The sequence below is a fragment of the Pongo abelii genome, chromosome 17 (genome assembly GCF_028885655.2).
Source record: "Pongo abelii isolate AG06213 chromosome 17, NHGRI_mPonAbe1-v2.0_pri, whole genome shotgun sequence".
Classification (NCBI taxonomy): domain Eukaryota; kingdom Metazoa; phylum Chordata; class Mammalia; order Primates; family Hominidae; genus Pongo; species Pongo abelii.
Window position 1 is genome coordinate 28819784 of NC_072002.2, and position 25962 is coordinate 28845745.

General features: G+C 40.5%; 1 protein-coding gene across 4 annotated transcripts in view; it reads left to right on the forward strand.

The window, feature by feature from the left end:
* L3MBTL4 (L3MBTL histone methyl-lysine binding protein 4) overlaps positions 1–25962 on the forward strand; it is a 461605-nt gene that overhangs the window by 152427 nt on the left and 283216 nt on the right. For all 4 annotated transcript variants that reach the window (XR_008515838.2, XM_024235921.3, XM_054537672.2 and 1 more), the window contains 5 exons: positions 19183–19287; positions 20353–20488; positions 22327–22418; positions 23906–24060; positions 25425–25501. Coding sequence is in view for 3 of the 4 variants with exons in the window: in XM_024235921.3 (XP_024091689.2) it covers positions 19183–19287; positions 20353–20488; positions 22327–22418; positions 23906–24060; positions 25425–25501 (565 nt within the window). In the remaining variant the exon portion in view is untranslated. The remainder of the gene's footprint in view (positions 1–19182; positions 19288–20352; positions 20489–22326; positions 22419–23905; positions 24061–25424; positions 25502–25962) is intronic.

A 25962-nucleotide genomic window follows, 5' to 3' on the forward strand; every position in this document is an offset into this window, starting at 1 on the left:
TTTTTTTTTTTGTGAGACGGAGTCTGGCTCTATCGCCAGGCTGGAGTGCAGTGGCGTGATCTTGGCTTGCAGCAACCTCCAACTCCCTGGTTCAAGTGATTCTCCTGCCTCAGCCTCTGAGAAGCTGGGATTACAGGTGCGTGCCACCACGCCCAGCTAATTTTTGTATTTTTAGTAGAGATGGGGTTTCACTGTGTTGGCCAGGGTGGTCTCCATCTCCTGACCTCATGATCTGCCTGCCTCGGCCTCCCAAAGTGCTGGGGATTACAGGCGTAAGCCGCCGTGCCCAGCCCATTTCTTTACAGCAGGAAACTGCAACTTTTTATTTGGTTTACTTTTCATGACATCTGTTGAGTTACATCTAGTATTTGTTAGCATGTGAAAGGGCCAGCATTTGTAATCCTGGATATGGCAGTGGGACCGGGAAGAAGAGGTATAGCAAAGAGGAAAAGAAAGGAAACCAAATGCAGACCCCTCGTGTTCAAGAAATGATGCATGTCCTTTTGTTGTCTAGGTGGTATGCTTCACTAACAAACAGTATGAAGGTCATACCATGGAAAATGAGAACATCTAGAGCAGCGTTCTTAACCTAGCCTTTGCACCATCTACTTTTGTGAGCTTTGGAGAGCACAGCGTGGGTCTTCCTGAGACCTACTAAATCAGACCCTCAGGGGCTGGGCCTGGACATGTGTAGCTTGAGAACCTCCTGCATTCTTTGTGCAGGTTTGAGGCTGACTACCATAGAAGGTTTAAGAACTGTGCAGTTTCTGTCTAGGAGTCAGGTCCATGTTTCCCCACATTGCTTTCACCTGATAAGACTTAGGGAGTTTCTTCCATCAAAAGGTGCAAGCTCAGTAAGGTAAGGGATTTTCCTTCATGTATCCTGGCAGTGCCTGCTGTGTTGAGTGTGCTCAGATGATCAGTCGCTGTTGAGTGACTTCTAGGGAAACTCTTCTCGCTTCTGAGTGTAAAGATTTTTGAAGGTGGTTGGCTGGGACCAGGGCAGTTCAGTGTAGCTCATAGTCACCTTGCCCTTTCCCCGCTACAGGGCCTTCCTGCCCTTGCCACAGGGCCACTGCAGGTTGGGAGGGTAGAACAGAGTAGGCCAAAACAAGAGCTGCCTGAGAACTATCAGGCACTGTGACACCCAAGGGCAGAGGTAGCGGGGTCAAGGTCCAGGATTTGAGGTTGAGCCAAAGAACATAGGTGAGGTTTGCGCCCCAATGGCTGCTGTGGCTTAGGAGTCACACCTGTGCTGTGTCCTCAGATCAGGGTCCTAGGGCAGGGGTCCTCTCTTACACCCCACCCCCCCACTCTGCCGCCAGGATTAAATCAGATGTTTGGGTGTTAAGGGTGAAGTGTGGACTAATTTTCAGAGCAAGGAAAGTTTTGGCTGATGGCAGCCAAGTGCTAGATTCCCTGTCCAGCTCCTGTGTTGCCCCACATCTCAGCCCGTCAGGGTATTAACATTATTCTAGAGCTTCTCCTCTAAGAGCCTTTAAGCCCCATCAGCCAGAGCAAGAACACCTGCAGGACTGAGAATTTCTCCCTCAGATTTTCCCTCATGACCTGGTGTTAACTAAAAAAAGACCAAAAGGGCAAATGTGGGATTTCTGTTCCTGAAATAAATCCTTATGATGGTATTGGGAATGGTGTAATCATAGGCTCTGGGTCATGTAGCTTTCCCCCTTGACTTTATAGAGAGATGACAAAAGAGGTGCTGGAAGGCAGTAAGTGGGAGGGGCACAACGTTGTGGGACATACAGACAGGAGGGGGCCCCCTTGGGAGGCTGGAGAGAGTTGGAGAGACTCTTTGAGGGAGGCAGGTGGTGAGCAGGTGATGCACCCTTTGATGATTCTTTGGCTAAGGACTTTCTCAAGCTTTTGAACTCTAATATTTGTCATCTCTGAAAGTAACAGCAAAGCATTAGTGTGTGAGAAAACAGACATGTTTGACATGTTGGACTGCCTTTCTCTCCAGTCATAATCTAACACTCAAGCTGCCCACATGTTTAAGACTCTGTGTGTGCAAAGTGCCGTGTAAGACTGGCCAAAACACTAAAGAACGTATGACATGGTGTCTTAGGATCTTGCCGGCTAGTTGGGATATGATATGCCCATAATAACACAGCAACAATCTGAGGTAGAATGTTAATTGCCCACAAGTAATGAATTTATTAGGCATTGCATGTGTGAGATGAGACCTCACTCGACCCTGAATGAGGAGAGAATTAAGCTCACCAATTATTATGTCTGATTTGCCCTAATAACTAAAGAAGATGCTTGTGTTCAAGATTGCAGTGTTACTCTAACTTGAATTTATATTTTCAGATGAAATAAGCTTGTCTATAATTAAAAATAGGTTTTAATATAATCAAAAAGGCAGATGGTTCATGTCAGCTTTCCAAGAAGGAGCATCAGACTAAACTCAATTTTATATTGACATTGTGCTTTTGACTATTAATGTTCATTTTCATTGCATAAATATTAGTATAATGTTGTTCAGGTCAGCCAGCTGAGATGGAACCCTTCAGCTTTTGACACCGAAATGTTGAAAATAAAACTTAATTCTATGCTTAGAAAACCCTAAAGATTCTGCCAAAAGGCTCCTGGGACTGATAAATGAATTCAGTAAAGTTTCAGGATACAAAATCAGTGTACAAAAGTCAGTAGCATTTCTATACAACAATAATGTTCAAGCTGAGAGAAAATCAAGAACACAATCCCAATTACAATAGGCACACACAGAGAAGAATATCTAGGAATACATTTAACCAAGAAGGTGAAAGATCTTTTCAAGGAGAACTACAAAACACGGCTAAAAGAAATCAAAGTTGACATAAACAACTAGAAAAACATTCCATGCTCGTGGGTGGGAAGAATCAACATCATTAAAGTGGCCATACTGCCCAAAGAAATCTATAGATTCAACATTATTCCTATCAAACTACCAATGTCATTTTTCACAGAACCAAAAAAACTTACTCTAAAATTCACAGGGAACTAAAAAAGAGCCCAAATAGTGAAAGCAATCCTAAGCAAAAATAACAAAGCCAGAGGCATCATATTACCTGACTTCAAACTATACTGCAAGGCTACAGAAACCAAAACAGCATGGTACTGGTACAAAAACAGATACGTAGAACAATGGAACAGAATAAAGAGCCCAGAAATAAAGCTGCACACGTACAGCCATCTTATCTTTGACAAAGTTGACAGAAAAAAAGCAATGGGGAAAGGACTCCCTATTCTATAAATGGTGCTGGGATAGCTGGCTAGCCATATACAGAAGATTAAAACTAGACTCCCTACCTTTCACCATATAGAAAAACTAAATCAAGATGAATTAATAATTTAAATGTAAGACCTCAAACTATAAGAGTTCTAAAAGAAAACCTAAGAGACACCATTCTCAACATTGGTCTTGAGAAAGAATTTATGACTAAATCCTCAAAAGCAATTACAGCAAAAACAAAATTTGACAACTGAGACCTAATTAAACTAAAGGGCTTCTGCACAGCAAAAGAAACCATCAACAGAGTAAAGAGACAACCTAAAAAATGGGAGAAAATATTCACAAACTATGCAGATGACAAAGATCTAATATATCCAGAATCTATAAGGAACTAGATTCAATAAGCAAAAACCAATTAACGCATTAAAAATGGGCAAAAGAAGAATGAAGGAGATGGAGAAGGAGAAAGGAGAAGAAAAAAGAAGAAAAAGCAAAAAATAAAAAATGGGCAAAAGACATGAACAGACACTTCTCAAAAGAAGACATACAAGTGGCCAACAAACATAAAAAATGCTCAACATCACTAATCATCAGAGAAATGCAAATTAAAACCACAACGAGATACCATCTCACAGCAGTCAGAATGCTTATTATTATAAAGTCAAAAAACAACAGATACTTGCAAGGCTGCAGAGAAAGAAAGGCACATGGAGTTGCATGTTCATTGCAGGACTATTCACCATAGCAAAGACATTGAATTGACCTAGGTGCCCATCAGTGGTGTCATCCTCTTTCCATTGTTCTTGTTCTGTTTCTGACCCTGATCTGAGTGACTTCTCATGGGTTGGCTCTCTCCCAAATTATTCTTCTGTGGCCTTTGCAGTCCTGCCTGTGGCAAAACAAATTATGCAATTTTCCCAAGAGCTCAACACGTTGTTCCCTCCTCCCTGTGGCCAGGTGCACGCCTGCTTCCCCTGGGCACTCTGCCTCCTGGGTGCCCCTGTGCCACATCCACTTCTCCCTCAGGGTTCAGGCAGGCCTAGCCTACTCCAGCTCCAACCACTCCTTTCTTAACCTGTTTCCACTTGCATGCCCAACCCTCCCTTCTTGGCGATTTATGCAGTCACATCACTGCTATTTCCACTCTTGCTGCCTCAATAGGGTGTGTGTGCATGTGTGTCTGCTCACACTGTTCACCTCCTTCTGCTCCCTCCCCTCCTCCACCCTCTCCCACCCAGTCCTGTTCTCACCCTGGGACATTGCTTTGCCCACATGACAGTCCATCCACCTCCTAAGACCTTGGGTGCCTCCACGCCAGGAACCGGTGCCCCCTTTTCAGTTGAACCCATCTGCGTTCGTGAACACATGGCATAAGTCACAGTTGAACCTCCTCTGCAGTGGTAAACTTTAATCTCACCATCTGATTTTGTCCGCTGTCTTTCCAGACTTTTCTGTCGCTTATTCTTACAGCACCGCTTTTTCTTTTAAGACTTGTAGTTCCTTTGTTGTCTCCCTCCTGGCTTCACATCTTTCCAGCTCAGCCCAGTTCCTTCATGTCAGCCATGCTCTTGCCAGGATCTTCAGTCCCTTGCCTCCCTGCTGTCATCTCCCCATCCGTGCCCACCGCAATCCCAGCTCCTGACTAATGCATATTCACTGCCTAACTTCTCTACCCCAGGTGCCAAGCACTGCTGAGTAGGAACCATAAGGCCTTGCAGATAGCTGTGGCCCTGCAGATGCACAGCCTCAGCGTGCAGGCGTTGTCTGGCCGTCCTTCTGTGGTGTTAGTCTGGGCTCTCCCTGCTCCCTAGGAAAGCAGGTCTATGCTGGCAGGCATCTTTCCTCCCACCTGAAGCCTTCAGTCCCTTACTGCATGTGGTGAGACCTTCCACTGCCCCCTGCAGACCATCACTCAGCACACCTCTTCCTGCCTCTTTCCCCTGTGGTCCTGGAAGAAGTGTCCCTTCTCTTCAGCCTCCTGCACCTGTGCTCTGCATCCTTTCCATTCCTGCCTTTCTAGAGATCTTACTCCATCAGTTATCTCATGGCCTGCCTGTAAGTTGACGTTTTTTCTCTTTTGAACATTTCCTTTTAGAGCCAGGCGAGGTGGGTCACGCCTGTAATCCCAGCACTTTGGGAGGCCGAGGTGGGCGGATCACCTGAGGTCGGGAGTTAGAGACCAGCCTGACCAACATGGAGAAACCCTGTCTCTACTAAAAATACAAAATTAGCCGGGTGTAGTGGTGCATGCCTGTAATCCCAGCTGCTCCGGAGGCTGAGGCAGGAGAATCGCTTGAACCTGGGAAGCGGAGGTTGCGGTGAGCCGAGATTGCGCCATTGCACTCCAGCCTGGGCAACAAGAGCGAATCTCCATCTAAAAAAAAAAAAAAAAAAGAAAAGAAAAGAATATTTCCTTTTAGAATGCAAATATGCTTAAGTCTGTTGTCTGTTCCATCTTTATGAAAAAATAGTGTCCCTTGGTTCTGCATTTTCCTCCCTAACTCATCTTCTTAGTCCAGACTGGCTTCTTGAAATTTTAGACTGCATTTTCTCTTTCTGGATTTTTCTAACGTCCTTTCCCATCTCCAGCCTCCGCAACCTGACCTTTGGGTCAGTTCATCCAGCTCCTTAACTGCCATCCCACTGAGTCGCAACACAGCTCCTGCGCCCCCTCCCGGGTCTTTCTCCTGGTCTTCGCGCCTCCTCACCTGGAGGGCAGGCAGACCTCAGTACATCCAGACCTTTCAGCCCCGCTCGGTGGAGCCAGCTCCCGGGGCTCCCTGTCCCTGTGAAGGACCCTGTGCTCTGTTCCCCTGCAGCCAGCTTGTTCCGCCCTCTCCTCTTCGCTCTGTGTGCGTTTGGCAATCTAATCTGCTCCAGCTTTGCCTCATAATTGTTCTATTGCTACTCTCACTCCGTAGCACTACTGTCTTCATTTATGGTGCACCCTGGGTTTTTTTCCTCATGCATTTTTACAACAGTTCATTAAGCAATTTTTCTCTGTCCAGGTTGGCCCCACCTTTCACCTTGCCTGCACGCCTTGCTGGAGGGATCTTTGTGAATTGTGGTTTCTCTGTTTATCAGTTGTGTACTTAACACCTCTGGCTGCTTTTTGTGCCATTCTGTGTGGTTACGTGTGGGTGTATTCTTAACATCTCTGGCTGCTTTTTGTGCCATTCTGCGTGGTTACGTGTAGGTGTATTTTGTCTCTCGGTGAAATTGCGATCTCCTGGAAGCCTGACTTGGGTTTCTTTCTTCTTGTTTTAGTTCCTCTCTGCCCTCTGGTTCCCGGGAGAGGTTCGTATTGTTTGCTGGTGCTTTTACCTGCGCTGCCTCAGTAAGCCCTCCACTGCTTCCCCTCACTGTGTGGAGGCACCTCCCTGACTCTTAGTTGATTTAACTGAAAACAGCAGATAATATCACCTACTTCTCAGGGAGTTTCCTGAAGAATTCCACATTGTGTATATCGAGTGTCCGGCATACTACAGTGTCTGGCATATAGATGACTTTCTTAAATACAAGTGGTTCTTAAAATCACTCTTTCTCTTGTCCCTTGCTTTTCTCACAGCCTTTTCTCAGCCCCTCTTGGTAGCCCTGTGTACTCTGACCACCGACCCCCCGTTTATTCAGAACACTAGCCCAGCCTGGCCTCCGCAGACCTTGTCCTTGCCAGAACTTGCCTAGGTTCGACCACAGTCCTCTATCCTTCCAGCCTGGCCTGCCCACGGCGGGTGTTCCTGTCTCAGTCTCCCGATCTGCACTTAAGAGTGGGTGCCCAGCGGGAAACCCACTGTCCTTGGAGCAGAATCCTTAGTGGGTCACGTTGTTCCCAGCCTCCTCTCTCCTGCCTGATGACTCACCAACTTTATTCATGATGAAAACAGAAGTGGTTCCTCATTTCATCCCCTTTCGCTCTAAACAAGGCACAATCGTGGCGTTCCCACCTCCCCCCACTTTCTTGTCCTGCTCTACCTCCTTCCCCTCTTCATAGCTATTATTATAATCTACTATGATTTCAGAAAGAAATACTTTATGTCCTGAAAAGGAAATTCCAGCCTTCTGCAGGATGATAGGGTTGCATTTATTTTTGGGAGGGGCTGGGGGTTGTTGGAGGAACAGAGACATCTTCCTGGTTTAACCTCCTAATTGTCCTAGAAACAAGACAGCCTTATTTGAACACATTTCTATTCTCTCTCTGTCTTCGTTACTTGAAATTTAAGTAAAGGGAATTCACCCTACCCCAAATTTAAGTTCTTCACCTATGCCTGAATTATATTTTAAAAATGGAATTTTTCTATCTATGCCTATACATTAAATAGAATCTGGAAGACATGCACATGTGCATTTTGTTTTTGATAGCCTGAATTTGTATTTAGCCCTGCAGGTGCAGGAAGATTGTTCTGTGGAAATTCCTATTTGTTAAAACTCCTTGTGAAACTTTGAGATACCCAGAAGCTTTCCAGCCAAAAGAGTTTAGTCAGATACCAAGTGTTTGTGCTGTGAACATGGTTCCAAATTACTTGACAGTCACTGAGAATACTATCACTGTTTTAATGTAGATGCTTCTTAGTACTTTAAATATTAATCATAAGCCAAATGATGACCATGTCTGGCTTTTTAGTACTTTTATAAAATGCAGTGAAATACTTTATGCATTCTGATATGCTTGGAACCAAATTATAGCCTGAGTCTGTATCCTCTTTTTGATTGCCTAAACTGTTTGCTTGTCTACCTATTCTTTTTTTTTTTTTTGCCTTTTATATGTATTTTATTGCCTCCAGTTTTAAGGTAACTTCATTGGTATTTAACAGTACTCCCAGGGGGAAAAAAAAGCATTTTTTGAAAGAATACTGTGTGCATTATATTGAGATGTTTGGTTGGAGTTTAAATCACAAGGCATATCGAGACCAAAGAAGGAACTGTATTTTAAAAATAGAGTGTGGCCTTGTGACATGAAGTCATTTAAGATGATTAATTGCTGGGGCTCTGAAGGGCAGAAAGAATTCCCATTCGTGTTCATTCCCCATAGTTTCTAAAGGTCTAAGTTCTGGGGCAGAATTGAAGATACATCCTGATGTGGTTCAGATGCTTTTCCTACATTTATAATCTGTGTCTCTGAAATGGTGATTGAAAGTACCAGGGCTGCTGGGAAATAGTTGAGCAGATCTGAAGTCTGGAACCAGTCAGATCAGGACTGCTTTTTAGTTCCTGGTAGGGGTATGAAACACTTGTAACAGGCTGCTTATCTGCAGTTTCAGCTCGAAGCTGAATGTCAAGTTCAGAGCTCTTCAGAAGGAGGAGAAATTAAAGAGGAAAATGGTGGCATTCGGAATCAAGGGTAGACACGACTTCTTGTTTAGTTAAAGGAAATATGTATTAGAAATATCCCTGTCTATTTTCTCTGGGAAGAGTTTAGTCATTGGGGGAAAAATATGTGAGTTTATTGTTTTAGACACTAGACTCAGGATTTGTGGAATCAATTCGGTGACGGCCAGTGAATTATCAAACAATTTGAGAAGTTATTTTAAAAAGTTCTTTCTGTGCAGTCCTGTATTATGAATGGTGTGGGTTCTTTTTCTTTGTTCATAAATGATCTTTGCTGGTCTAAGGTTGCCTAGACCTAGTAGTGTTTTATCTGCTCCGGTACGTGCTTTGTTTTTGTTTCTGAGACCATAATTCAGTCAGTGGTTAGGATGCACATTAAAATGTTTATTGTGCAGCCAAATTTCTTACTATCAGTAGCTTCTGGGCAAATGAGGATTTTGCAATTGAAATTCTAGCAGAATGGATTCACAAAAAGCCAATAAGAACTGCATTCACTTAACTTATTAAAGTATATTTTTGTTGAGCCCTGAGTTCTGTTTCTCTATTTGAAGAATGCCTCTTGCTATAATCTTGGCAGCAGTTTAGGATCCTAAGTTCAGAATTAATCTATGAAAAATGTTCAAAATAACAAGGAAGTAGTCTCTAAAATGAAAGTTTAAAAATACACAGTCAGCCATCCTTCACTGCCATCTTAACTGCAGCTTTGTAGCAAGTTCTGTTTAATTATGTAGGTGATGATTTTCCCCATCAGCCAAACAAATAGATGGCAAAAAAAAAAAAAATTAAAAAAAGGTGTCACTTTGAAAAAGCAGAATTTGAAGCATGCCTTGCTGCCTGGCCTGTATCCCCATGATGAACAACTGCAGTGAACTGCTGTGTTCTGCTTACTGAAGTCTTCCAAATGCGTATTATTTAGTCAGTGGGTTGATTAATGACAAATCCCCTTGAAGGGTAGCCATGTGGCTCTTAATCTGTTTTTGGGTCTTAGACTTCTTTGAATATCTAATGAAAGCTATTGATAATATCCTCAGGGAATTAGGGTATCCTTAGGGAATAATAATATCCTTGGGGAAATGCTTATATCCATTTGCACCCAAAATTTTGTATAAAATTCAAGAGGATTCTGGAATGCCCGAAGACATCATGAACCCCGCTCTGACTCCACTATTAAAAACAGCTATATTAAGGTGTAGTCTGAGCAAGAATAGAAAAAGAGGCAAATGTGTATATGTGGTGAGTGTGTGTGTGTATTAATGTATATAATATTTTAAGTTCTCTGTTTTCTGTGATTAAAACAAGAGAAAGCCAGAAGAAAATCTAACATTCTTGCTAAGTGCCACTGTTAACTCAAGTAAAAATCATAAAGTTTCTCAAGGAAAAAGCAAGGAAGGAGCTTCATAACCTCTCATAGTCTTCCATTGTCTTGCAGTAAATAGACTTTTATGATGAAAAGATTTATTGCAAGGTTCCTGGAAGAACATTGGAGCTGTAATAATGCAACAGAAAGTTGGAAGGATGCAGCCCGTTGTTCATGAGCTTCCCAGGAAGTCTTTGAAAGTGTTGATAGATATCATTACCATTATCAAGGTGAAAATTAGCATTATGGAAAATTTGACAATTTATTTCAAGACTGAAATGTGGGCACCACCTTAAAATCCTCTGCCTCCCTTGTCCTCTGCCTCCAGCCAGGCATCAGGCACTGCCCATTTTACCCCCTAAGTATGTACTGAATCTGGCCACTTCCCCCATTCCCAGTCCTACTTCCACTGGCTGAGGTCCTCATTATCACTTGTCAAGGCTGTTGCAACTTTCTAAATGTAATAGAACTTGGCAATTAAGTGCACAGGCCAAGGTTTGAATTTGAATTCCAGGTTTTGTATTGACCAGTGTGCAAACAGAGCAATTTGTGAACAACTGTGAGCCTTAGTTATTCATGTGTGAAATGGGGATTGTCATAGTTCCAATATAGGGTTTTTTGTCTGTTTGTTTGTTTGTTTGTTTTGAGACGGAGTCTTGCTCTGTTGCCAGGCTGGAGTGCAGTGGTGTGATCTTGGCTCACTGCAACCTCTGCCTCCCAGGCTCAAGCGATTCTCCTGCCTCAGCCTCTTGAGTAGCTGGGACTACAGGTGCACACCACCACACCCAGCTAATTTTTGTATTTTTAGTAGAGATGGGGTTTCACCACGTTGGCCAGGATGGTCTTGATCTCTTGACCTCGTGATCTGCCCGCCTCGGCCTCCCAAAGTGCTGGGATTACAGGCGTGAGCCACCGCACCCGGCCCCAGGGGGTTTTAAGGCTTAAGTAGTTGACTTAGACACTGTAGATGGCATATGGCAGATTCTTAATTATTGGCAGATACTTAAAGCCTTTTCAACATCTTCTACTTCTAGTCTTGCCACCTTTCTAATCAGTTTCCCACACCGCTGCTAATAAGATGCAAGAATATTTTTTGCATCTTTTGCTGGTGCTTTATCAATTAAGAATGAAATAAAATTTTCTTAGCAGGACATATGAGTCTTATCATGGCCTGCGTCCTGCCTGCTCATTTAGATCACCATCACTTGATTACGTGTATGTGTTGATTTTTTAAGAATTACTATGTCATTTAACATTTTTAACAAGACAGAAGGGTATAAAAATAAAGGGGGTCTCTCTCTGTCTGTTCTCCTCTCTAGAGGAACCACTCAAAATAATCTGATGTAAATATTTCCAGATCTGTAGATATGCAGTTACATAGATATGTAAATCATGTTTATATAAATAGCTGTTTTTTTTTTTATAAAAAATGACAACACACCATATGCTTATCTTATACTTGCTTGATATTGATTATGGCTGTCATTCTGCCTTGGCAGATCCAGTGATGTGTCTTGCTTTTTTCTTTTTTCTGAGACAGAGTCTTGCTCTGTCACCGAGGCTGGAGTGCAGTGGTGCGATCTTGGCTCACTGCAACCTCTGCCTCCCGGGTTCAAGCAATTCTCCTGCCTCAGCCTCCCAAGTAGCTGGGATTACAGGTGCCCACCACCATGCCCGGCTAATTTTTAGTATTTTTAGTAGAGATGGGGTTTAGCCATGTTGGCCAGGCTCTTCTTGAACTCCTGACCTCAGGTGATCCACCCACCTTGGCCTCCCAAAGTGCTGGGATTGCAGGCGTGAGCCACCGTGCCCGGCCTGTTTTGCTTTTTTTGAACAGCTGCATTGTATTCCATGGTCATGTCTATTACTTCTCCATCTAAAAGTATTTTTGTATATGATATTGTGGTGGGAATCTACCTTAATCGTTCTTTCCAAATTGGTAGTCATGTGTTCTGATGCCATCTTCTTTGCTCTGCAGTGTGCAGTGCTACCTTTATTTATATGAAATCCCCACATTTAGGAATGCCTTTCATAGACTCCCCTTGGCACTGTTTTCACACTTTTGGCAGCTGGGGATTACTTAATGGCCATAGGTGGTACATATTCGACCACCAATTTTAGATATTTGATACATTTATTATATTTATAATTATGAAATAAAAAGTTAAAAATTATGAAGTCTTTAATTAGCAAGGGGGATGGTGATGCTAATAACTTTTGGTAATATTCTAGCATCCAGACCAATCACTCAAACAGGAAAGCCAGATACACTTACACTGTGGCCTTGGGCATATCATCTGTAAAATGTGCATAATAACACTTACGGCGTAGAGTTTTTATGATGATTTAATGTGTTAATATTTGTAAGTACTTAAAACAGTATCTGGCACAATGTTAAAAGGCATCTATGTATGGCTTGATAAAGGACAGCTTAGGCTGTATAACTATTCCTTCTCAATCTTATATTTTTCCTTTCTCTCACTGAGACAGTTGTATCTAACCATTCTAGGTTTCTGGCTACAACAGCAAGTGTTTGGCGGTTTCTCACACAGTTCTCAATCATGCTGTTTATTCAGACCAAACATAAACTCAGATTCCTTTTGCTTCATCAAATGCAGAGTCGACAAGACTCTCACACTCAAAACCTTGCAGGTTGATTCTCCCCACTTTAGCGAAGCCTGCAAGGGCCTTCCTAACTTTCTCTTTGGTTGTATTCATCTTGGAAAATACTTCTTCATGTTCTCTTGTGTAGCATTTGAATTATTTTTGACATTACTGATAAGATGATTGATTTTTTTTTCCATCGAGTGAAGAAAGTCATCAAATTTTGTCAAAGAGTTAAATTCTCTGTGGTCAAGCTGTTTATATCACCGTTCGCCTATGTAAGACTTCCTCATATTTCACCCTTCAAATTTAAAATAGTGACATTTTGTCCCCCAAGGGACACTTTGGAACAATTTTAGATGTGGAAGATGTTGCTGAGATAAACCACTTGAGCATGCTGCTGAATTCATGGCAAAGGCCTTTGTGTAGTAAGAAATTTTGTTTTTGTCATCTGCATATAAAATTCCTCCTGTGAACATCTTTCCCTTTGAGAGCCATGGTGTGAAGGTTTAGAAATCAGTGGCCTGAGGTCCTTGCCCAGTTCTTTGTATAACATGTTAAAATGTGTGCCTCGGTGGCCAGGATTTGATCGCAGGCCCAATTTCCCCCACCTCTCCAATGCTGAATTAAAAGAAGGAAAATATTGTTGACCTCCTACCCGTGCCTTTGAATAAACTAGAATATTGAGGGGCATTCAGTTGGAATCTCGCAGTTACATCACTTGAGTGCTCTTCTGTGATACACCCCTAGCTGATGCTCTGCTAGCACTGATGGCCACAGACCTTCCCGATTCTGTTGTGGTTCACAGAATAATCATGACAAAGCATCATCTATTCGATCTCATAATGTGGAGTGGATGGCACACACATATAATAATTATTGCTTTTAGGAATTTCGCCAGTAGCTTGTCTTCAGTTTCTCCAGGCATGGTGATGGTGTTTTGTTTGTTTGTTTGTTTTGTTTTTTCCTCACGTTATGGCTCATTTTACAAGCATTTTAAATAATAGTATATAATTTGTACCTGCTTTTGTCAAGAGGCGTGGAACTTCGAATAATGTTTCTTTTCCTTTATTAGTGACAAAATAAATCAATTTCATATGAGAAAATGTTATTTTGTGGCTTTTTGGGAGAAGAAAATGACAAAGCAAAACACCTTAACTTTTGTCCTCAAGAGCACTGGCGCTTCTTTGGAAATGTCCTTGGGGCCTTCCATGGCCTCTAGCCAGGTTTCGTTTTGCCTGTTTAGTTGCCACTTCTGTCCCTTTATGTGGAACACACAGCTGGCAGGTTTTCACAAGACACAGGTCCTTAGTTGTACTTGTCTACTAAACTGGCTGTGTGACCTAGAGAAAGTTTATTCACCCTTCTGGGCTTGAGTCGATCTGTAAGTTTTTCCAGGTCTCTGAACCTTATGATTTTTTTATGACTGAATTTAATGGGCTTATTGTTTGCTTTAAGTATGTAACTCTAGTTATCTTTTCTTACCATAAAATATAATCTTATAAGCACAGTATCAATTATATTAATGAAACATAAGATTTTTAAAAAGGAAAAAATTTTTAAAATCTGTCAGGTCATGAATAAACCATTTAACAGAGAAGAGAGACTGATGAAAGGCAGTGATATTTCTCACTAAATGTTGCCTTTCAGATTGTTAAAATGAACGTTTTATTTTTTATTTGAAACCCTCCAAGAAATGCTGAGTCTGTTTTAGCTATGTAGTGTTACTTGCAACATTATGGAAAGCTCCCAAATGTTCCATTGGGAAACCAATTTGAAAGGCTGACAAGAGTAACATTGATCATCTTCACTTCTGGCTGGGAAGTATTGTCAATGTCTCAAATTTATCAGTCACGTGTGATAAGACAGTATAGTTTGCTCAACATAACACTGTTTCCTCCCCACCTCTAATTTTGTAGTGTTTCAGTTTTGTTAAAACATGAACAATGTTCTTTCAGTTTCTATGGCTTCTTAAGTTTCCTCTCAGCATTAGTAATATTATCTCCCTGTGGTCTACCTTTTTCTTTGCATTTTGTCAGCGTTGTGTGCATGTGTATTTGTATATGTGTATGGCACTTTTGAAGTTAACCGAGAAATTTCAAAGCAGTGAACAGGAGGTAGTCACACACAACTTGTTAAATACAATCTGCTGGAAAACATAGTAGATGTGAGAAGAAGGCTGGGAGAGTTAAACACACACATGACATTTATTTTTGTAGAAATAAAATATTCCTGAGAAATCATTCATTCTTGCCATTTCATTTTGGGGTTTGTCATCTTTTAAGTTTTTCCTTAGAAGCTTCTAAAATGATCTCAGAATGTAAGAAAAATTTAACGATATTTTACAAGCCAATTCAAAGGTTTTACAATTATTCCATGCTTGTATAAAAAAGGCTTGCATCCAAGTATAGAAGAAGGTTGAATGAGCTGGGGTACCTATACACAGTGGAGTACAATGCAGCTGTGAAAAAGAGTACGTGTAATAGTTGGGAATGGACATGGAGTGGTTTCCAAGAGACATTAGTAATGCAAAAAGCCATGTGCAAAAGAGCATGTGTAGTATGCTACCTTTTGTGTGAGAAAGAAGGGGAAATACGAAAAACCTACATATAACTGCTTATCTTTACAAAAAGAAGCTTCAGAAGCATAAACAAGAAAACAGTGAAGTTGGTGACCTCCACGAGGTGGTGTGAGGGAGTGCAGTGGATAGAATATGGGAGGAAGAGATACATTTTTGAGTAACTTTTGCTAATTTTAACTTTTGGAAGCATGTTAATATTCTACATATTTAAAAAATCATTAAGAACTGAAAGCAAATTGAACAAATTTGAACTCAATTGTATTTCAAATGGATATTGTAACTTTACTGAAGAGAGAACAAATAGGAACCCAAGTAGTTCACGAGCACAGTTTTTAACTATATGCTCCATTCTTGGATGACACAGGAGGGAGGGAAAATTACAAAGAAATCTTGAACTTTTAAAATAGGTTTTCTTATTATGACAGTATGGGTAAAACTGTTCTGAAACTGTAAGAGACCCCGTAGAATTTGGTAAATGAATAAATGTGTCGACTTTGTTCAAGGAGAAACACAAAGTGGAGGCAGGAGGGCAGAACAAACCTTTTGGGGAGGGATTAGACTTAGACATATCTGTTTGAACTTATGATTTATAAAATATATATGTATGTTTGTATGGGTCTACATGTGCACATGTCTATGTGTGAATGTACATATATGTGCATTTTGTATGTAACTAGTGAAGAAATTGGACAACACTGTGATTAAATGATCAAAACTACCATCACCAGTGAGGGACAGAGAGACATCATGTGCCTCTGGATGTGATACCCTGAGAAGGACACAACACATCCATGTAGTATTCTGGCAAAAAAAATACCACCTGAATCAAATCTTGAGGAAGCGTCAGACAGACCCAAAATGAGGAATGTTCTAGTCAAAAAATCAGAGGAAGGGCCTGTAATCCCAGCACTTTGGGAGGCCGAGGCACGTGGATCACCTGAGGACAGGAGTTCTAGACTAGCCTGGCCAACATGGTGAGACCCTGGCTCTATTGAAAAAATACAAAAAAAAAAAAAAAAAAAAATTAGCCGGGCATGGTGGCGCACACCTGTAATCCCAGCTACTCGGGATGCTGAGGCAGGAGAATCGCTTGAACCTGGGAGCCGGAGGTTGCAGTGAGCTGAGATGGCACCATTGCGCTCCAGCCTGGGTGACAGAGCGAGACTCCATCTAAAAAAAAAAAAAAAAAAAATCAGATGAGGGGAAAGTCTGCATTCTTAAAAATATGTCAGTACTATACAAGACAATGACACAGTATGGGAAAAGTTTCTGATTAAAGAAGACTGAAGAGGCTCGTCAACTTGTAACATCCGACCCTAGACTGGCTCCTGCTTTGCAGGCGGTGTGTGGGGGTGAATGTTGGAAAGTATATTGTTGGATAAATGGACATAATTGGAATATGAATGGAAGATTAGAAAAAGTATTGTATAAATGTTAAATTTACAGTTAATAACTGAGTTATGGTTTTGTAAGAGAATAGTCTATTCTTAGGGAAAATACACTACTCTTAGGGAAAATTATTTTGGGGTAAAGGGCCTTCAAAATGTTCAGAAAAAAATTTATATCCATACGTTTCTCTATCTGTGTATATGCTCACGGAGACATATGAGAGATGGAGTTAAGTACAAATGGTAAAGCAAAGCAGGTGAAATGTAGCAATGAGTGAATCTAGGCAAAGTCTATCTATACATGTGCTCTCTACACTGTCTTGTTGTTGCAACTTTTAAATTTCCCAGTGGAATAATTTTTTTTTTTTTAGTTGGAGTTTCACTCTGTCATCCAGGCTGGAGTGCAGTGGCCCAATCTTGGCTCACTGCAACCTCCGTCTCTTGGGTTCAAGCGATTCTCCTGCCTCAGCCTCCAGAGTAGCTGGGATTACAGGCACACACCATCACACCTTGCTAATTCTTGTATTTTTAGTAGAGATGGGGTTTCGCCATGTTGGCCAGGCTGGTCTCCAACTCCTGACCTCAGGTGATCCACCTGCCTTGGCCTCCCAAAGTGCTGGGATTACAGGTGTGAGCCAATGTGCCCAGCCCCTGGAATAATTTTTAAAAAGAATAAATTTTAACCCCAAAATAGGCATTCAGATGTTAAGCAATATTAAATAATAATACAATCAGTGATTAAATGCAGCTCTAGATCTAATAGATCTAGGTTCTAGTCATCATTTTCCATTAGTATATGATTATTTGCAATTAACAATAAACTGACTAGTAATGGTGAATCTGTTCAAAACTGTGTGCTTAAAGAAAATAATGATGAATTGGAGCAAATTAGGAAGTCTGCTGTGAAAATATTACAGTAAAAATAGCCATAAACATTCAAAGGTATCTAGAAATAAATATAGCAAAGTATTTTGGCAGTTTTATGTGAAAATTGAAAAACACTTTTGAGAGATAAAAATGATTAGATCAAATGGGAGATAGAACAAGTTTCTGAATTTAAAAAACTTAATATGGAAATGATTGCTTTCTAAATAGAAAGACTCATTATAAGCAAATAAAACTGTGTGATATAGGCAAATACGTCAATGAAACGTAAGAGAGGGGTCAGAAATAAGACCTACAAGTATGTAGAAACCATATATGACAGAGCTGACTTTGCCAATCAATTCAAGTATGGACTATTCAAAACGCTTTTCTTGAATGATTTGTTTTCCATGTGAAAAAAGTAGGCCTCTACCTGACACCATAGAAAACTCAATTTCAATTGTACTACAAATTTAAATATGAAGAAAGAAACTTCAACAGTTCTTAAAAAATACTAGGGACAGTTGCAGTGGCTCACACCTATAATCTTAGCACTTTGGGAGGCTCAGGAGGGTGGATCATTTGAGGTCAGGAATTCAAGACCAGCCTGGCCAACATGGTGAAACTCCGTCACTACTAAATATACAAAAATTAGCCAGGCCATAGTGGTGCGCACTTGTAACCCCAGCTACTTGGGAGGCTGAGGCAGGAGAATTGCTTGAACCTGGGAGGCGGAGGTGGCAGTGAGCTGAGATCATGTCACTGCACTGCAGTCTGGGTGACAGAGTGAGACCTTGTCTCAGAAAAAAAAAAAAAAAAAAAAAAGGAAAATACCTATGTAGCTTCAGAATTAAGAAGGATTTCATAGGCTGGGTATGTAGAATGTATAGAAAATAATTGATATATTTTACTACATTAAAATTATAAGTTTATCTGCAACAAAGTCACTGTAAACACAGTGAAGAGCCAAGTCACAGACTAAGAGTAGGTAATCCATATAATAAAGTGATGTTATCCAGGGTACAGGAAGGAAAAATGGGCAAAAGGAATAAATGGGAAGTTCATAGGACACACAACTTCATGGAGGTACTATTTCAAAGCATATTAGCATAATGAAACCATCCTTGAGCACTAACTACATATAAGAACAGTCTTCCATCTTTAGCCACATCACTGAGCTTCTAAACTATACAGTAAGTTCTTTCAAAAAATTCTTATTTGGGCTGGGCGTGGTGGCCTGTAATCCCAGCACTTTGGGAGGCCAAAGCGGGTAGATCACGAGGTCAGGAGTTCAAGACCAGCCTAGCCAAGATGGTGAAACCCCGTCTCTACTAAAACTGCAAAAATTAGCTGGGCGCAGTATGTAATCCCAGCTATTCGGGAGGCTGAGGCAGGAGAATCACTTGAACCCAGGAGATGGAGGTTGCAGTGAGCCAAGATCGTGCCAATACACTCTCCAGCAAGAGTCCATCTCAAAAAAAAATTCTTATTTGATTTATGTTTTTGACAAATTATAATCATATATAACCCTGGGGTAGCCAGTGATGTTATGCTGTATGTACACAGTGTGGAATGATTGAATCAAGCATACTCACACATCCATCACCTTAAATACTTACCGTTTATTCCTCCTTTCTAACTGCCACTTTGTACCCTTTGACCAGCATCTCCCCATTCCCTCAACTTCCAGCCTCTGGTAGACACCATTCTACTCTCTGTTTCTATGAGTTCAGTTGTTTTAGACTTCACCTAGAGGTGACACCAAATATTTTAATATAAAACTGTGACAAAATCTCAGTGGCTAATGTTATGTCGTGAAATTTTGTAGGATCAGTCCTTTCCAGAGCATGAAAATGGTTTTCAGATTGGAATGAGATTAGAAGGCGTTGATCCCCGACATCCATCGGTATTCTGTGTGCTTTCTGTAGCGGAGGTAAGAGGTAGTGTTACTGTCTTGGGCTAATTGCCTAGTGACAGAAAGATAATTTTCTAGAAAATAACACATTTGTTTGATATTTATTATGAACAAGTTCCAGTGCATTATGGATTTATTTTAGTCAGCGATGGGTGAAACTATGTTTCTTAGTGAATTTTTTTCCTTCTCTGAAGATGAATTTTCTAATAAGTCCTTCATCAACTAGCATTTATTCTTGACTTAATTGGTAAATAATTTTCATTTGAGGTTGCTAACAATCTGTGAATCCCAGTGGTTTTTTTTAACCTATTAACAGAGACGTACTTATACACATTTTAGCTGAACTAATGAGAAATGTGTACGAATAATATTAATGCATATGAATTATATATTTATATAAATACATTCACTTTATGAAAATTATTTAGAGTGGAGAGCTCCTGATGAATGGCTTATAAAATGTAATACTTAACTAAACATATTATTAAATCCATAAAAGATCTTTATATTTCTGATAGCATTGAACATAACAGTCACATTTATTTACTTTACTGATTGATTATAGCTATTAAAGTCTATAATCCACATGTCTAGAGGATGTATTTCTCAGACCATTTTATTATTCTGTTTATTGAGTGTGCTGGATACGTATGTTAGAGTTGAAACAGGCCATGCCTATTTTAGTTTTGCTTTGTACTTTAGCTTACACTGTCTTGGAATATGAATCCAGGCCAGAGGGCAGAAGATAGGGTTGCTGAAGGGGATATTTGACAGGTATTGAATTAATAAATAAACCAGTTAATTAATGAATACATAAACTGACCCTCAGATTCCTAGATTGGGTAAAACGGTCACTATTTTGCAGAATGCACTAGATACCTGTAAGACGGGGTCTAATTTCATTACCATTTTGTCTTAATCAGAGGTCATCCATAAATTTATTCTTTAATGGAAACATTTGGATAGAAAGGTTGGCTCTTATATGTTGATAGTACTGACAAAATATATGAATATTTTGTGAATTTTGTGTCTACTCCAAATATATGACACTTAACGAATGATTGTAAACTTTCTATCTTGCAGGTTTGTGGTTACCGTCTAAGACTTCATTTTGATGGTTATTTAAGTTGCTATGATTTTTGGACCAATGCTGGTTCCCCTGACATTCATCCAGTAGGGTGGTGTGAAAAGACCAAACATGAATTGCACATCCCTAAGGGTAAGCCAGGATACATTTACCAACTGGAAAGAGAATCAATTGGTATTTCACTTATATTTTAACAATATTTTATGAAATTCTAACAAGAGATCCTGGTGTGGATTGATTTCCAAAATGAAATTGTGTTCCATAAAGAGTGGTAAGACTATAATGGTACCATTTTTAGAAGTAAATGTCTTTAAAGAAAAGCATAAATGACTATTTAGGTCAAATATTCTGATAATGTACAGAGGGCAGAAATAAAATATTATGAAAGCATTTTATTTTATTTTATATAAAGTTTATTAAACCTTATAAGGAGTGCAGACTAATATGTAAATCATGGTTGAAATGAAATATCTAATCAATGATACTGCAAGATGAGGAAGCGATTCACTGTAAATAATTTGTTTCAGACTTAGGAATCACAGAAAACAAAGAACTATGAAAAAAATCACTATTTTCTTTTGATGGGAATGAAAAATATTGTTTTGTTATGTGCTAGAGGAATCTGGGCCAGGCAGATGTGACCAAAACCTTTTCGATTTGCTGTGTGCAAGTGAGGTGGGGATGTGGTCAAGGATGACGCTGATGGGCTCATATCTTTGCACAGCAAACTTCTGTACACTGTCTCTGGCTTGGATGTCAGGTTGTTCGATGACTGTGGCAACTTCTGGAGTCAGTATACAGTCCTTTATTCCTAGTTACCCACTCAGGGTGTCCCTTGGGATCCTCCCCTGAGGCTGATGGCAGAGTCCTTGAGGTTGCTGGTTTGGAGGAGGCTGGTGACAGGCTACAGGCTCATTCATTCAGTAGGTATTTATGGAGCCCTTACCACGTAAGGCAGTGAGGGCCAGCAGCAAGTAAAGCAATGTCTCTATCTCCACGGGACTTCATTTCAGAGGAGAAGGATAATGGCGGTGGCTGCAGGGACACTCTTTCAGAAAGCATGGGGGAGAAAGGCCTCTCTGTGGACATAATGTTCCAAAGAGACGTGGGTGAAATGAGAGGAAGCAGTGTGGTGTCTGGGTAAGCCCTCCAAGGGAAGAACAGGAGCAGGCGCCGGGGCAGGAGTGTGCTTTGCGAGGATGAGTCGTCTCAGGGAGACAGCAGAGAAGCGCCCAGGCGGGAAGGTCGGGGACGAAGAGGGTGGTGTTCCCAGGCCTGGAAGGCTGTGCAGGGAGTTTGACTCTTGTTCCAGGGCTGATGCTCAGAACCATATTTTGAGCCTGTACTGTTTGGCCAGCACTGTGTGAGAGCCACGCTAGGGCATGCGAATGGGAGGTTGCAGCAGTTTTTAATGGGAGACTAGTAAAGATGTGGCGCATAAAGCTGGAGCTGCCGAGTGGGCATTGGATTGAGAAGGCGTTTCTGTGCCTGGCATCCTGGATGGCTGCACCCTCAGGACCTCTGATGGTCTCTGTGACGTCGCTTCCTCAGGAGTGGGGACAGGTACGGGAACTCTGGTCTCATCCCTTTGCCCATTCAGGAAAGCCTTAATGGGCGATGAGACTCCCATCAAGCCACCAGAGTACTGACTCCGTATCAGAGCATGTGAAATTGTACCGGGAATGATGCGCGTGATGGGGAAGCACTATCAACAGTTTTGAACATAATACATTTTAAAAAGGTGAAACAAGTCGGAGATTTTAGTTTAAATCTTTTGTGGGTGCTAAGGACGTTGAATTTATGGCAGGACACTAATAATAATCATATGAGGTTGGTGCAAAAGTAATTGCGGTTTTTTTCCCATTAAAAGTAATGGCAAAAACCGCAATTACTTTTGCACCAACCTAATATATTTAATATGCATGTGATTACATCTTTTGGGTATTTTGAGTAATCTGTGCTTTTTTTAGGTTATAGAAAAGATAAATTTGTTTGGATGGATTACTTGAAGGCCTGCAAATTGCAAAATGCTCCAAAGAAATTATTCAGAAACAGAAGTCCTGTAAGTATTTTCTTTCCCAGCATAAATCAAATTTCCCCCAAGCTTAAATTTCTTAAAATTCACTATATATTTTGTTTTATTTTAATCCTTTAAGAAGTTATGGAAACTCTTAACTTCCTATCACTTTTCTCACCTAATTCATCAGTTTCTTATGGGCATATCTTGGTTTTCTTCCTTTAAAAGTATAATTAAATACTTCAATTAGATGAGAAAAAGTTGGGAAAAGTTAAAAACTTTATGTTTAAAGCCTACTAAAATTAAAAGTGTCTTTTAAAAATGTTTTCCCTTACAGGGAGTTAATCCTTTAATCTTGGTTTTGGTGTTTTGAAACCAGCAGATACTCTAAGTAGGCTTTGAATGTACCCGGCCTAGATATATTTAAGTGTAATGAAAATGAGAGTAACATTTTGTACCAATTGAAGGAGTGTTCTGAGGATCTGGGTAGATCACACTTCTTATGCCATCTGTGTCCCCAGAAATCTAGTGAACCTTCAGTGGAGGAGAATAAGTCGCAACCCCAGAAGTCGGCTCTACCACTGGCAGGCGGTGTCACTGTGCAGGCCACTCACTGAATTTCTCCAGACATCACTTCTGTGATCTTGAAAGCAGTGTTATACAGTCGTTAAATATGTTTCCTATATTTGTATCAAGAAAAGGAGTTATTAAAACGTGAAATTGCTGTAAAAATAGAATGTGCTGAAGGAGAATAAAAATCAGGGTTTGATAAAAGAGAAGTAGAGAAAAACACCCTCTTTTAGTTCCCGGATACTGTATGTACTCCCTAAATCCCAGGATTGGCTAATTATAGATATATGAAGGGTGGGTTTGTAATTGTTATGTTATTGTAAATCATAGTTCATAGTATTTTTATACTAAGAAAAGCACAGATAGTAAAAAAGCACTCACATTTTAAAATTATAAATTTAAATTATATGTTAAATATATATAAATTATATATATAAATTCACATTTTAAGTTATAATTTTATTTAAGCATGTATTTCTTAAATATTGAAAAAGCCGCTTATTTTCAGATTGAGTAATCAAATTAACAGGATACTTTGGTGCTAATTAGAGCATATCTTCACCACTTTTTCAAATAGTGGCATTTGGAGACTTCAAAAGCCTATGGGAAGCAGAGAAGTTTATTTGATACTATTGTGTTCAGTAAACATCATATTTTAAAATTAATACAAATTATTCTAAGAAAAAAGAGGGAAATATGAAGATGATAAGGGAAAGAAAACCTCCCTGCACAACAAAAGACAAAAGCACAAAGGAAAGCTAGTTTCCTGGGCCTTTGTTATGAATATAAACTATGTGACAGTTGCCGGATATTTTTACAGGCATTTGCTGGCTTTGTCCAGAGGCTAAGTGCTGACACCTGTAGACTTTGCTGATGCTAAACATAGAAGTTTTGACAGTGGCCCAGTCCTATTTGGTGTCCTGTTTCTTTTTGTGCTTCTTCCCCTGCTGGTGCTGCGTTAGAATGGGCCAATGCCTAAAGAATTTCAGGTTGGAATGAAGCTGGAGGCCGTGGACAGGAAGAACCCTTCCTTGGTGTGTGTGGCGACCATAGCAGATATTGTTGAAGATCGCTTACTAGTGCATTTTGACAATTGGGATGATAGTTACGACTACTGGTGAGATATGAATGCGTGTTTTATTTTTGTGTATTCATATGTTTGATGTTAAGAATTTGTTTTCATTCTAGCACTGTTGCTGTTTTTGCTGTTCTAATAGAGATGAGCATCAGGAATTTGGTGGTTGACTGTTCATTACCTTCTCTTCCATGTGAATTACTGAATTAAAGAGCCCTAGAAACTTCTCCATCTGTAGAGGTTACCCAGTGAAGCCTCATCTGAAATAATATAACCTGTTTAGGACGCTTTGCTGTATTTTGTCTAATTTGTGAGGAAAGCATTTCTGTGAAGAGGAAGCTAAAAACTTCTAGCATTTTTTTTTTTTTGTCTAAAAAATGTTAAATGTATCTTGTCACATTTTTAAAAGGAAAGATTCTGGGACAATGGGAGTGAATTATTCGAAAGCCTATGGGGAGCAGAGAAAATGTATGCTACCATGCCATTAAAATAACATGACATGAGTCGAAAGGTTTTTTTTTTTTTTTTGGATTAAAAACCTGAAATATGCAAGAGGTCATGGCAAAAATAATTTTTATAGCATTTCTCCACATATGTCCTGAGTAATCACCACGTCCCTGCCTGAGGCAGTGGTTCTTTATGTGCCTGATGGGCCCTGTCTTCTCCTTTGAACTCAGAGACAAAGCAGAGAGGTATTGTTGTATATGTGTCTTAGGCAGAATATTCTGGGTTCTTTGAAAAGGACAGGGAGGAAAGATGTCATCTGGAGTCTGATTGGGCTGTCTTATTAATATTTTCTCTTGCTGCCAGCAAGAAGTGGCAGAAGTTTATTAGAATGCTCACTCACTTTTTTGGGAACATCACTGGCTGTTCAGGCCCTTGGCAATCCCCTGTTAATTTTATACCTTTTTTTTGAGATGGAGTCTCGCTCTGTTACCCAGGCTGGAGTGCAGTGGCTCGATCTTGGCTCACTGTAAGCTCCACCTCCTGGGTTCATGCCATTCTCCTGCCTCAGCCTCCCGAGTAGCTGGGACTACAGGTGCCCGCCACCTGTAGTAAAAAATTAGCCTGGCTAATTTTTTGTATTTTTAGTGGAGACGGGATTTCACCGTGTTAGCCAGGATGGTCTCCATCTCCTGACCTCATGATCCGCCCGCCTCGGCCTCCCGAAGTGCTGGGATTACAGGCATGAGCCACCGCGCCTGGCCAATTTTATACTTTTAAATTTCAAGAAGCTTATGAGAAAGAGAAGTTTGTTAACAGCCTACTAATACAGTACTGAAAATTCCTTCTAATGAAGTACTGTTTTCTGTCATATCTCTTGATATCCAGAATGATTGTTACTCTTGAATTCTTTCTCTGGCATTAAGTAAAAGGGAATGTAAAATAGAGTTCTGTTTTTGCAGGTGTGATGTTAATAGCCCTTATGTCCAGCCAGTTGGTTGGTGTCAGGAGAATGGAAGAACTCTGATAGCACCCCAAGGTGAGTGGACTGCCTGGGCTTTCTTTGAAGTCATCTCTGTGTGAGTGGCAATCCTCATTTTTGTTTTGTTTATGAAGACCAGATTTTAATACATATCTATTTAATATGATAAAAACACTGTGTGAGATTCTGTTGACCACCAAGTGGCTGAAACCTGCATTTCCTTACCCATAATGAAGATGAACTGTGTTTATAAAGATGTATTAGGTGCTGGGTGTGGTGACTCATCCCTGTAATCCCAGCACTTTGGGAGGCCAAGGTGGGCGGATCACCTGAGGTCAGGAATTCAAGACCAGCCTGGCCAATATGGTGAAACCCCATCTCTACTAAAAATACAAAAATTAGCTGGGTGTGGTGGTGGGCACCTGTAATCCCAGCTACTCAGGAGGCTGAGGCAGGAGAATCGCTTGAACCTGGGAGGCGGAGGTTGCAGTGAGCCGAGATTGTGTCTCTGCACTCCA